This window comes from Carex rostrata, chromosome 17, assembly GCF_964058835.1.
Source record: "Carex rostrata chromosome 17, lpCarRost1.2, whole genome shotgun sequence".
NCBI lineage: Eukaryota > Viridiplantae > Streptophyta > Magnoliopsida > Poales > Cyperaceae > Carex > Carex rostrata.
Window position 1 is genome coordinate 2,664,347 of NC_135934.1, and position 14,849 is coordinate 2,679,195.

The 14,849-nt window shown below is 32.0% G+C and overlaps 1 protein-coding gene across 4 annotated transcripts; it reads right to left on the reverse strand.

Moving 5' to 3' along the window:
* Positions 1–1,144: 1,144 nt before the first annotated feature.
* Positions 1,145–4,744, reverse strand: LOC144568422 (mitochondrial carrier protein MTM1-like). Of its 4 annotated transcripts, none has more exons than XM_078318775.1 (10): positions 4,462–4,744; positions 4,081–4,122; positions 3,791–3,919; positions 3,642–3,701; positions 3,367–3,537; positions 3,133–3,232; positions 2,198–2,283; positions 1,788–1,937; positions 1,634–1,692; positions 1,145–1,536 (listed from the first exon to the last, which is right to left on the reverse strand). In XM_078318775.1, exons 1-10 carry the CDS (start codon positions 4,600–4,602, stop codon positions 1,401–1,403), a joined length of 1,074 nt encoding a protein of 357 aa, XP_078174901.1. In that variant the 5' UTR covers positions 4,603–4,744; the 3' UTR covers positions 1,145–1,400. The 4 variants fall into 4 exon arrangements, with proteins under 4 accessions (XP_078174901.1, XP_078174899.1, XP_078174903.1 ...); XM_078318773.1 differs by having other exon boundaries at positions 2,198–2,289; positions 4,462–4,692; XM_078318777.1 differs by having other exon boundaries at positions 2,198–2,289; positions 4,044–4,122; positions 4,462–4,531.
* Between the last annotated feature and the right edge of the window lie 10,105 nt (positions 4,745–14,849).

The window sequence follows — 14,849 nt, forward strand, 5'->3', positions numbered from 1 at the left end:
AAATATGTTTTGGATCCTAATTCTTTTTAATTGTTTCGGGTCCTTGTAAAATAGAATTTTATTTCTGTACATAAAAATATATCACCTTTTTTTTTTGATAAAAAATGGTGAAAATTTGGGTACATCAAAATAGATCACCTATTTACCAAACTTTTGCAACTAATAATGATTTCATTCATGTAACCGAGAAGCAAGTGAAAATCTTTAATTCTTCTTTTGTTCAAGAAAATGTAGGCAATCTGGTACTCAGTCTCTTCTATAAATCTGCAGAGTAAATTCTAACAAACACCGTTTTACCAGAAAAAGCCACTCAAACTCTCTCATGCAGTGTACCAATGGACTAATGGACATATAGACTTTAGTGGCCCACCAATCGGTACCATTCATAGTAGATATCCTTTTCCTTTTCATTTTTTCCTCTCTAGGAAAGGTACCGGTCATAGTAGAGGTCAAGTAGTGTGTCTAGGAGGGACCAGAAAAGGTATTATTGCTCAGATAAGATGCAATTAATAATTAGTGCAAACTCAGTCCCACTTGTCATGTTAGATTTAATCAAAAGGTCAATGGAAAGGAGTGGTCCTGATCATGGCCTGGGCCCAAGCCCCTTGGTAGAAAACCATTATTTTGTAAACTTGGGCTCCATTTCTCTGACGGCCCAACAAGTGTTAGATGTGGTAATAAATGCAAATGCATTGTTGGACCCACCCAAAATGGATTTCTCCTCTATTTTTGTTTTTTCCTCTGTTGCCTTGCCTAGCACAGGTTTGAGGTTTTTCTGCTTGTAATTTAACCTATTTTGGTTTGGAGAAAATGAGCTTTTGAAATTAGAATCATGAATCTGATTTGCATGGGATTTTATTGAGGATGATATTATAAAGTGGCTTTGATAATATGCCATATTTTTTTTTTATTAGTCTTTTTGAGAGGAAATGAGGAATAGAGCATTGTACCCATGACAGTTTAATGAATGGCCTTAAATTGAGCTAACTTTATTTTCAGCCCAGTTTCAATTCAGGTCCAATGGTATTGAAAAAACAGAGGCCTTCATCCTTTAATCAACAACCCACAAGTTTATTTCACAAAAAAAAAATTTCATATCTAAGAAGTTACACAAGTAGAATAAAAACCAAGAAATTCTGATGACAAATGAAAGAAAAATTCTCAAATTTTATTAACATACAATAAAGAATAAAATGTGGGGTCGCCTTGTCTATTACATGTAACCTTTAACTGTTTAGAAGGAAATATCAAAATCTCCAACTTTTGAACATGTAAGCAGGCCATTATTAATAATTTATTAAATTTTCTAAGATATAATTATCTAATTTTGTGTGTACTGTTATTATTATTATTAGCCGGTATATACGCTCATTGCATTTTAAATTAATAAAATTCACTTTTTATTCAGTGGTTGAGCGTCTTCTATGAATAATGTACTTGACAACTTCATAAGAAGAAACCACAATGCCGACCGATGGACCTGCCCTCCCAACCCGTGGGCCCACTCCTCTAAACAGTCCCTTTATACCTTCATTCCTGTGCAAGGATCATAAATTTGTGTTAAAAAACAAATAAACAAATAAACATAGCAAGCCTCATAAATAAAATTAAAATGTATATTGGAGCAGTGTACCTCCAAACTTCAAGTAGTATTTGTCGCGTATTCATATTCTTGACTCTTGCTGGATCCTTCTGTGAGTATGAGAATCAGATACTACAGTTTACATCTCTGTTCTTATAATTTATATTTCTATTTTTCTATAATATATTTATTTTCTGATACTTGCCTCGATTTGCCGTCTAGTCTTAGCAACATCAAGAGGGCATGTAGCAGATGCTGCAAGAATTCCAGCTACAAATCCAGCTGAAAAATTGGTGCCAATTACACTTGTCACATTTCCTTCCTCTCCTACCAACTCCATTAATCGCCTTCTAATCTAAAAAAACAAATCAGATAAATATTAAATCATACCATCATCCCACCCAAGGCCGTGTGCTTGTACATTATTTTCTATATCGTTTCGAGTAAAATGCTATTGGTAATGTAAAATTGACCCCCATACTTAGCATGAAAAAATTATATGATTTGACCCCCCAATGTGTGTTTAACTCCTATAGCTTAATAGTCTGGCTCTGCCCCCAATCCTGCCTATCTTTAGAAAAATATTCATACAAAATCAGGGTAAAAAATACTCACTGGTTCAAGAGTAGTCCAGCATATGGCAGAGAAAGGTACATCACGTGCAAGTTGAGCTCCCAAACCAGTCCAAAGTAAACGATAGCCTGGAACTTGCGTTACATTGCAACTCTTAGTCTACTTTAATAGCAATACAAACACAAATATTTCTTATTTTTTATTATTGAATGGAAAAGGGTCACAATTCCTGCATAAACATATCAACTGTGAACAAAATTTAACATGTGTAGGGTTAAAATGCTTAATTGTTCTTGTGCCCCAATCATGTCTCATATCCTTTTCTTTGTTTTGAAAGTCCAAGAAGTCGATCCGAACCACTCAACATGATCTCCATATTAAAATGTGCTGGAGACCAAATTTTATATTTTTTTGGAAAAAGTTTACTATTTATTTTAGATAGATACAAAATCACTGTTTTTAGATGGTCCACAATCTTCCGAAAAACAATGATATTGTATCTATCTAAAAAAATAGTAAAAAATTTCCAAAAAGGAATATTCTTCCAATTATGTTAAGAAAGTTGGCCAGGTAAGCAAGTTATATACCTATCTCACCAAGCAAATCTCACTATCTGTTTGTTCTTGCAAGTTCAGTTCATATTTGAGCGAGGGCATAGCTTGAGACTTCGTTGGACTTTACTTTGATCGACTTGTCCACAGTCTTTTTTTAGAGAATAGATCAGTTCGAAAGTTGTCTTTTGTAAAAATAAAAAAATTTGGTCTCCGAGCACATTTTAAAATGGAGATCATGTTGAGAAGTTTGGATTGAGTGTTTGAACTTTGAAAACGAAGATAAGGATGTGAGGCACGCTTGAGGCATGAAAGTCACAAGGCATTTGAACACTGCTCTATTTACTTTTTTATTGAATGGAAAAGGGTCATAACTCCCGTGTAAACATACCAATTGTGAACAAAATTTAACTTAAAGGCACATACCATTCCCTGTGCTACTTGTATTTTGCCGAAGAGAGAGAACACTAAGTAGAGTCTTCCACATGCCTGGGGCTTTTGCTCCAGGTCCAAACTCTTTAAATGCCTATGGAAAGGTATTTTCAGAAACGTGAGACAATAAAATCAGAAGTAGGTAATTGCATATTATACTAGTTCTTATGTAGATTGTAGACCGTGAAATAAGTTCAAAAGAAAAAAAAAGTTGAAATTAACAAGCACCTGCATACGCGTCCTAGCCAACTCAATCGGGGAACAAGCAATGCAAGCCAAAGTGCGTGCCATTGACCCAGCGAATAGAGGTGCATAAGGAGTTAAGTGTGGATAGCTTTGATTTGTGTATCCTTCGATCCAGTTTCTCAATAGGTCATATGACGGCAAATAGATCCCGACCTGTTATATATTATTAAACAAAGGGGAGTTCTTAAGTTCAACAGATGATGCATGCAAAATATACTAGGGTTTATAATATTAAATTGGAACAAAAAGAAGCTTACTGTGGGTACAGCTAATACTAAACTAGCACCAGTGCCCCTCCATAGCATACCAAAGCCTTCCTGAAATTCAGAATTTGAATAAGATTTAAAACATAAAAGTAAAACTAGGTTAAACTTTTACACATCAAAATTAATGCAAGTAATTGTACCTGTCTACCAATCTTGTAAAATACATCCATTGTTCCTTTGTACTGAAAGCACTCAGGATTACAAGCTGGACCTGATCCATGTAGACCACTAGGGCTGCACGAAGGATAGCACCTAAAATCTGGCCACATCTGAGCCAAAAAATTATTCATATCTGACAACAATTGTTTTTCATATAGTTATAAAGTATGTAGTTGGTATTAAAACAACTGCGCACATCATTTTATTTTTCTTTATTGCAATAAAATTCATTACCTAATTAACCAAGTAAGGAAGGACTAAAGAGCAATACCGGGTTATAGACTACACCAGCTGCTTGTGCTTGCAACCTTGTCTATGAAACAAATAACAAAATTGTAACAAATTGATATTCAGACTTTATTTGGTCTAATTTAAATTCAATACCACAAAACCAGCATATATTACCAATAGTTTGATGTTCAGAGCAAAGTTCCAAGTTGTTTATGGGTTCCATTGAAATTAAGGTCACCAACACATCAAAATTTAGACTGTGAATACATGATACAGATTGCCCTTTTCTAATTCAAAATAGGCAGAGCTCACAAACTAACATTACTATAATGCTTTGTCCCTCAACATCTTTCTTCAAAATTGATTAAGCAAATAGTTGAATTTTCCCTGAGAAATAACATTTCCATATATAAATGTATACCTTAGCAACATCAAGGGGATTGACGAGTACAGCAGAGACCACAGCAGCTCCCGCCGCAGCTACCGAACGCTCAGAAAATCCCATTGTGTAGTCATGCGGCAACGAATTTTCCAAGGAAGAAGAGGAAGAAGAAGGCTCCATGGGAGAAGCAAATTCGGTAAAAAACACGCTTCTTTTCTTTTCGTCCAATTTTTGTTTTTTTGTTATTTGTTTAAAAGAGCAATTTTGTGCCTTTTAACCATTTTGGTTCGCGCAATGTCTCGGGAGAGGGGAAAGAGAAGCCGTGCCGTGGAGCGATTTGAGAGGGATGACGTGGAGTTTTGCTGAGGAGTTCGGATCTTCTGTGGTTTAAGTGGTCCTCACACATTGTACAGCGAGTTAAAAACAGGATAATCAAGAGACCAAAGGTGAAATTTCAGTTAATATTAGGCTTATTAGCATAGTAACAACATATTATTCACGTTTTATTCGTTTTTTTGACGTTTTTAAATCGAATTCTGAATAAAACGTAAAAAAACTTATAATATGAAAACACGAGTCACAAATTATTCATGATAAAACACAAACAATTTCCTTTTTAGATATTTTTTTTTGCTTCTTGATTGTATTGAATAATTTCTAAATTATATCCGAATTATAAAATTTTGACCATGTCGAACTGAATTTAAACTATTTGTTTGTCACTGTGAATATTAGAGAGAGCCTAATGTATTAGGAACACAGTAATATGAGTACTGATAAAATGTTAATAAAATCAAATCGAACCAGGCGGTCCGACCGAAATAAACTGGATTCAAACAGATTTTCTATTTGGTTCATTATTATAATGGGACATACAATAAGCCAAAATTTAAAATCCCGGACCCAATGAATCATAAAGGGACCCTTGAAAGCTTCTGTTAAGATTTTTTTTAAAAAAAAATTCATAAAAGGGAGGTGCTATTTTGAAAGCAACAATTAATTTTTTAAGTACTTTCTTATTTTTGCTTTTAATATAATGCAGCTATAAATTAATTCAAGGAAATTTTTGATATATTTGATAAGATTGCCTTATTTTTTGTATAATATGTATTTCACCATTAAGATTTCTTACCCTTCTTTATTTATTTTATGGTCATGATAATCAGATTATGTATAGGAAGAATCACATATTAGATTTATCTACACAAAGAAATAAATCAGCAGCAAATAAATATTTAATTATAAATAATAGATAGATATGTGAAATTGTAAACTATTTTTAGAATACTAATATAAAATATTAGAAAATATTTTATTTTAAAATAGACAATACATCCTCAAATGAAATAACATTAAAAAATCCACATAATGTAATGATATAAATTTACATACCAAGACTTAAATTTAGATATAAAATACATGGATTTTGTATCATGTTATTCTTCATATATTTGCAACTTCACATATTTATTTATTTTATAATCTCCATTCCATTATTAAGCACGTAGGGTGTCCGATCCGCCAATGGCTACGGTTGAAAGATGAAATTTCAAATTTAATCACAACTCTCCAATTACATAATATGTCTTCTTTTGATTAAATGCATCTGAATAATGTGTAGAAGTCTAAATTAAATTAAAAACATACTCGCCACATGTATTGTCACACGATGCATTACAATTAAAATTAAATAAATTCTGAAATTGAGCTATATAATATGTTTCCTTATTTCTCCCTTTTCAATTTAGCGATATAATTAAGTTTCCTTATTTTTTTTCATTCCTTATTTCTCTTCTATGTTTCTATAGCTATTGCTGTAAGAATTCTACAAATATTATCAATTCTGTTTCTATATAGGTCTATACAAATCACAATGAAAATCAATTGAAAATCTTAGAAGCACAAATCAGTGGGACATGAAGAAGGGAAAAAAAAAACAAAATTGGAAAGGTCATCAAAAATATAAAATCATTGGTACTTAAAATATGTATTTGTAATTTCAAATTTCTTCATTCAGTTTGCTTACAACATGGGTATTATATCTAATCAGCTGTATCATATATTCTATTTTGTATAAATTAATTTAAAATTAGAAAGCTATTATTTCAAATCATTGGTACTTAAAATACAGGATCATCACATCATCAAATTGTTATAAGAGATCATGATTCAAAGTAATTCTACTCAAAGATCATGTCCCTCAATTTTTGAATAATTATTAATTTTATTGAATGTTTTTTTCATAATTTTTTTTTTCCTGTTATAGTATGTCCCGTTGCAACTCACGAGCATTCTAAAGCATTCTAAAATTTTAAGTCTTGGTTTGTTTAATATCTTAAAAGGAAACATTAAACTCTAAAATCAGAAAAAAATCATAACAAACAAGATAACATAAGATATTAAAATAAGTAAAGAATAAAATTTCTGTTTTCAAACCTACAGGCTTCAAGTCAAAATAAATAAATAAAAAATTGTTTCCAATAATCAGTGATTAATGGAAGCTAATTAATGGAACTTTCTTATTTTAGCAACTTAATAAAAAGCAAATTAATGGAAGCTAATATGGAAGTGCTGCACGAAATCTTTCAATATGATCTTATTTAGATAATTTTCCTTCATATTTACTTTGTTTCTATTTCGTGGGTCTTCAATTAAATATGAAATTTATATTATAAGAACAAAAATGTTCCCCATACATTTAAATATCATTTGACGGACCTAATTATGTCAATGATATACGTTGGTCCTCAATGTACCACTTCCATATTTAACATATATATTTGAGTGGAGAGTTCTAACAAGTCATGTTTTTCATACTTTATCATATCTCATATTTTATATTTTTGTTTTAAAGTTCAAACTGTCGATCTGAACTGCTTAACATGATATTCATACTAAAATATGTATGGAGATGAAATTTTATAACTTTTAGAATATTTTACTATTTTTAAAGATATGTACAAAATCACCGTTTTTGGACCGTTCAAAAACAATGATTTTCTACCCATCTTAGAAAATAGTAAAAAACTTCATCCCCAAGCATATTTTAGCATGGATATCATGTTGACCGGTTCGGATCGACAGTTTGGACTATGAAAATGAAGATATAAAATATGAGGTATGATGAGGTATTGGAACCCTCCTCTATATTTGAATATTTTTCTTAATAATTATGTAATAACATAGATTTTTTAAGTGCGCGGATTTTATAATAAGGAGAGTTAAAATGCACCAATAATTTGTGTTCCAACTATATCCCACATCTTTATCATTGTTCTCAAAATTCAATCAGTTGATGAGAACCGCTCAACATAATCTACATATCAAAATGTACTCAAAGACCAAATTTTATATTTTTTGAAAGTTTTTTACTATTTTTTAGATAGTTACAAAATCACTGTTTTTGGATTTAAATGCGAAATAAATAATCTCTGTTGTTTTCTGTTTCGCTTTTTTCTGGCTTCTTTTATATCTTTTATTTATAAGCCTATTTATTTATCGTGTATTTGAAACAGCTTGGTGCATGTTTCCCTGAAGGTAGCATTTTCTCCTAATCTCCAGTATGATTTCTTTTCATTACCATAAACATTGATTACCAGTAGGATAATGATTCCTCTTCAGATGTTGGGTCCATTAACAAGAATTACTGATGGCATGCATGAGATCCCAATTTCAGCTGGCTAATTTTGTTTTGATGCTTGTGTTGCTTGAAAAGTTGTACTAGTGATGTTTAAAGTGTTTGTTGTATGCTTTGTTGGTACCAGTGATGCTAGATACTGGTCTGTTGGTTTGCGATGCTGTTTTAATTTTGTGGGTTAAGTTGATTGAATTTTTAATGGAAGGGACAAATGGGCACTGTTGAAAAGGGTGTGTTTCCTGAATTTTAAGCACTTCTAAATTTGGGTTTCAGTTGCCTATGTACCAGTTACTGGTAATCTCAAACTTATAACTATATATTGTTGTTGTTTCTCATAACAGAAGTTGCTGACCTACCTTAGGCCAAACACATAAACCAACAACATAGCATGCAACTGTACTTCTGTAACAAAAAGGTTTGAAAGTATACACTTTTGTGGGAATAAAAGATCGCAAAACTGGTGGCCCAGTAATTAGTTTTCACAAATTATCCACAAACATATCATTGAAAGAAACATGTATGAGACAGTTTGCAAGACAACTTTACAATTAGCTTTGTTGGTGACTTGGTGGAGAGGTTTATAAAATATAAATTCAGACCTCACTTGAAAAACGATGAGAAGCAGCAGCAGGGGCAGAACAACTGACAGAGTACAACTAGTTCCTTTGGCTCTCTCACTGAAACCTAGGATTTTAATGTTGACTGAATTAAATTTTCAAATAAAAGAGAAAACAACGAATACAGGCTTGAAATTTACAAATGATTTTCATATCTAGTTAGAGTTTCTCGTGCTGAATGAGTTCTATGCATATGGTACTTAGCACAGTATTTTCTATGCATGTGTTACTTAGCACTTAATATGATTTAATTACAAGTTTTTAACAGTAAAGCAAAGCATCATAACTGAGAATGCTCATAATATGTTTAAACTCAGAGATCAATATGAATCTCTAATTCTCAATGCGGTCCATGATTTTCAGATCAAATCCTTGTTTTAGATCCATTTTAATATATACTTTGTTATTTGAAAATTAGCTGTTTTGAAAGAAAGTGTAATAATAAAAAGAGCAGGGACCAATCCGTAAGTTTTACATGAACTCATTGTCAGATACTACTTTGCTATGTTGAAATGAGAGTGCTTTAATTACTTGACATATAAAGACGAGTAATCTTAAATTTATAAGCACTCTGATTTTCACCTTAAGTTCAACTTTTGAATCTGCCAAATCATAAAATAACGAAACAGCAGGGGTTAATTTGCAATTTTGTTTTTCTTCCCTTGTCAGCTTTCCCTTTGATCTTTATGTCTTCATTATCTTCTTTTGATTTAGTTTCATAATTGCATCATTTGGATTGAATCTTTTAGGCACATTACGGTGAAACAAGAATGATGATCATGATGATAAACAATGACATGTACCAGTCCACATTTAAAAATTGATAAACATAAAATTGATTTCATTAAAGACAAACTTAAGTCAACCCCAGTTGTAATTGAATTGATTCACATGATTGAAAAACAACTAGTATGAAGAGCTGACACCATAATCATTTTCAAGTAAATAGCAAAATAACTATTAAACAAGAAATTATGACTGGTACCATGTGAATCCATCTAATTCAGCATCAGCACACAAAATTAAAGTTAATAAAGCATTTGACACATGAAAAGAATGGCTAGATTATTTCGACAAAAATGTAATTGCTGGTAGAATTTTTGGTGAAGGCCAACCACAAAGCACCTGTTCTGATTTCTAAGTCTCCCAAATTTTTATACTGAACAAATTATTTATTGCAAGATTCATTATACATTATTCCAATGTTCGTCTCATCTCTCTTAGAAAGAGTTCTTCAAGTCTTCAAGCCTTATTATTTGTTAATTTATTTATTGTGCTGGAAGCTTTTTGCTCTTCTTCTCCATGACACTTTCTATTCACAATAATAAAAAACAGTATCAGAAAATGTAACGACTGAACTGAAGAAAGATAAAAGTAGGGGTGAAAACAGATCAGATACGGAACGGATAGTTGTAAAACCATATCTATATTCATTTTTATTTTCGGATATGGATAAGAATACGGATATTTATAAAGAAAATATAATTAAAAATTACTAAAGTTCATTATATTTATTTAAAAATAATGGTTAATAAGATATTTTTTTTCGTAATATATATTAAACATATGATACATATCTACTATTTGGATATGGATAATTAAAACTTAAAATCATATTTGTATCAGTATCCACACGGATATTTGGATACGAATATCCATTTCTAATTTTTTGAATATGGATTAAATACAGATCGCATATTGTCCTCTCCGTTTTCACCCCTAGAAAATGGAAAATATTTGCCATTAATGTACAATAAAGATATATAAAAGAACTAAAACAAACCCTGTAAATCCATTACGTCAACAAAAGATAACATATTTATAGTGTTGATTTTATTAGAATCACCAGTTTTGTAATATTAGTATGTACTTGGAGAAAATCAGCATCAACCTGCTGCAGTTTTTTCTCGACTTGAATCACCCTAACCAGAGCCTTTGATTTCCCTTATTCTCAGGGACGGATTTACAACTAATCACATGGGTGCTCAGTCACCCCTATGATTTTAAAATTTTAATTATGTATATCCAAATTTAATTAAATTTCATTTTTTTGAAGTTTTATTTCCTCTGTCTCATTATAAATTTTTTGAATGTTTACTTGTACCTTAGTGATTGGATTTCCATTTTGCCTTTGTGGAGATTTGTATTCAAATTCTATATACCACATATTGTCCAATTTATGTTTTAGTGCCCCAATAAAAACAAATTTAGTTCTGCTCTCAAGTTTTCGCAGAATATAATGTCAGCGTGTTCAACTAGGAAGATGAAAGCTTCACAAGATACCACCTAAATGATCCGACTGATCTCATGCTACCAGTTTGGATTACCACAAATCCATAGCAGATTATTCTGGTACTATGATTAATCATATTTTCAGTTCTCTCTACCATTGATATTATTGTCAGATTGTTAAAAAATTTCGATGCATGTTTATTTGTAGATAACATAGTACATTAGCTTGATCAATGATGAAATTGGTTATATTTTCTGATCACCAGTTTTGTATTTTTTTTTTTTAGTTTATATATTTGTAAAAAGTTCATCTTTAAAGGAATAAACTGATTTTTTTTTTGCTTAGCTAGCCTAGGCAATTGCTTAAAATTAACATTGAACATGCAACAACAAATGGGTAAATTTTAATTAAGCTTTAACTTTGAACTCTTCAATAAACAAACAATTTGCATAATATCAACATCACAGGGAAAAAGGAAGTGCATGTCATTGTTAGCAAGTAATCTAACAAAAATAGACATACAGCCTCATAAATAATGCTGTTACTAACTTTGTTAGTCATAACATTGTTCAAGCATCTCATTCCCAGAAATATCATGGAAACAATAGCTGATGGTAGAAAAATCATATAGAAATTCTTATACAAAATTTAACGAATTTTTTTGCGGTGAGCCAACAAAAATGCTATTTATTCTGGGCCTCTAAAATTAAATACTGACTTAATTTCTAAGAGCAATGGGGATCCACACTACATTGCTCATTTGTCTCTTGTCAAAGAGTGCTTGAAGGCTTCTCAATTTTTTTGAACTGGAGGTGTCTGGCTCGTCTCAGCCAATGAGAACTTCTTCACTTTCTATTCACAAAACAAGAAACTAGGTATCAGAATATGTAAAAACTTGATTGAAGAAATTTCAAAAAGAAAAGAAAAGAAAAGAAATGGAAAACACTTACCATGAATGTACAATAAAAATGTGGAAAAGAACTGAAAAGCAAATTCTGAAAATTAATTGCCACAATTTAAAGAAAAATCTACAATGTTATATCAGAATCATGACTGTTGCTAAGTGACTAGTATGCACTAGAAAAGGAATTTGCATCCTCTGAAAAAATCTCAAACTTTGAGTTGATCTGTAGAAAATCCGGACCGTTCAAATCCTTTTTGCATGAATCTCAAAGCACAATAATACTGCCTCATGCATTCTGAATAGGCACCGGAAAAAAAAGGCCCAACTTGAGATAAACTGAAAATTTGAGATATCTCAGAGGATACAGACTCCTAGAAAAGATGGTGAAAAACTTTTGCTAAAGTTATTACACTGCAAGTACAAACCCAGACTACACATTACACAATAAACACATCCAGGTGGTTCAGAAAATCTAATCTCACTTTTTTTCTGTGACAGTAGCAGCGATGTTCTATGTATCTCATTTTAAAACGTACTGTAGTTTCCTCAGTAGCTCATTTTTTTTGGTTAGTTTTGTAAGGAATATACAATTAGCTCAACTTTAAATGAATCAATTAAAAGTTAAAACCAACATTGGTAATAAAAGTGGCGCACATACAGTAGAACTCAATAAACTAGAATAAAACCTTCACCTACATGTATGACGAAACCAAATTACAAATAGACCCACAAAATGACTAAACATGTGTCTAAAAAGATAACAGAGGGAGAGGTGATCCGTATGAGAGTAATAATAATTTGTCAACTTTCACACAAATCTATATAATCAAATATTTCTTTTCTCTCTCCAAAATTAGGAGGCAGGATTGGTTTCTTTTCTCTCGAGTTGACTTAACCAAGAGTCAAGCTTTTCAACATCTATCGACCCGACATAGGTCGGAATATCAATTCTAGCCTCCACCTTGAAAGGTCTTGGCTGTGTTGACTCCTCTTCATTTCGTCGACGAGGCTTCTTATTTTTATGTTTTGGACCCGTTTCAGGGCTCTTTATAGTTTCCGTGGAATCCGCATCATCGACTTCCTCTTCATCTTGCTGGGCAATCCAGTCAAGAACTGTTTTCATCTGTTCTGACAATGCATCTACATCTTTAGCTAAATCTGCTATTGTAGTTTCTTCTGACATTGTTACAGTTGGAGATGTTGTTTTTCGTGGTTGTCGGTGAATTTTTAATTATGAGAAAGATTCATTGGTCTCCTTGTAATCACTTCTTGTGAATACCATAGTAAGAACCAGCTCTGATACCAAAACTTGATCCGTATGAGAGTAATAATAATTTGACAACTTTCATACAAATCAGTATAATCAAATATTTCTTTTCTCTCTCCAAAAATAGGAGGCAGGATTGGTTTCTTGTCTTTTTTTCTGTCTTTTCTTTTACATTTTCATTCCTTTATATAGGAGGCGATATCTCTTTTGCTTAACGCTTACAATTCCTTTCGTTCATTCATTTTCACTGGACTTTAACAATCTATCTTAAATAAGTAAAACAAATATCTAAAACTAGTAAAAATAGTTATTAATTGCTTTACTTTGTTTTATCGTCCTGGATCAAGAGGGCAAATAAGTAATTCATTTTGCCGAAGCACAAGGGAAGTGATAAATACCTTTTATTCAAGTTCTAACAAATGAAAGTACAACTATGTAGTTGTAATTACATTTATTCAGTCAATAAACCTGATATCATACCCATTTAATCCAAAACCCGTTAGGTACTGATGTATACTAAGAATGCCTTGACCCTATTGGATAATCTCCAATCAAATCTTATTATCTGCTGAATTTAATCAATTATATTTTTATGTTGTACCTTAATTTATGCTTCATTCATCCCCGTAAGAATAAAAGTTCAAAACAAAACGGAATATTACTGGTGCATACTTATTTGTTAGCCTGTATTAGATGCTTAATAAAGACAGAATTTGTAGTTACTAATTACAGTTATGGGCTCATTTTATTTAATTTTTTTTAAAAAAAGGCCAGGCAGATTATTCATTGATAGAAAATTAAATACAGCTAGCAACGGCATGGGCTAATTAGAAAGGGAAATGTTCAACGTATATCTTAATTTCTTGGCCATTATAACAAGTTAACCAGGAACCTTAATTATACAGTAGAACTTTCATTTTATTTTATTTTGACTATGTAATTTAAATAAATTAGGCCAAATAGAATATATTCAACAAAGAAAAGGTTTCTAAAAACCCATGTCATTAATAATTAACACAAGGCACACACTTTTACAAAATTCTGTTACCCAGCAAAATATGTTTTAAACAATAAATAATACTGTGCATTTTATCATATGGGCATCAAATTTTCACTGATGGGCTCCTCCTAAAATAGTGTTATTTTAGATTGAAATATGGGCACAATTTTAGATAATTCTAGTGGCAACAGCAACAAATGCTGAGACTTTGAAACCCTTTTAGCTCTATTGAAAGACAATATAGTTTCTTAACCAAATACTGAAATTGGTATAGTCAAATTAAACAAAGAAAACCCAAACACAAGAGCAGAAAAAGTGAGAAAAACAATGAAGTAGAGAAAATTAGAGAGAAAAAGAAACCTTTTGGAGAACGCAGCTCCTAACAGCGTCTAGCAATTTGACACACTTGTCGCGGTCGTAGGAGGACTCGGCGAGGCAGTTAAGCAGATCCAGCGCCTCCTGCGCGCACTCCGGATGAGCGGTCACCTTCTCCATTTTTATTTTCTGAATTAACTTCACCGACGCTGAGCTACAGATCAAATCAGAGAAAAATAAGAAAAGTGCGGATACGCCGATACTCGGGAATCGGATACTGTGGGGTCAAGACACGGGAGTCGGATACTCGGATTCCACTAGGACGTATCCTCTGAGATACCTCAACTTTTGTGTGACCAACGTGTACGGTGCTTATTCGGGGATAGCTTGGGGGCCAATATTATTTGAGCTTTACGATTTGTGCAGAACGTATTTAACGGTTGTGATTTTTCAA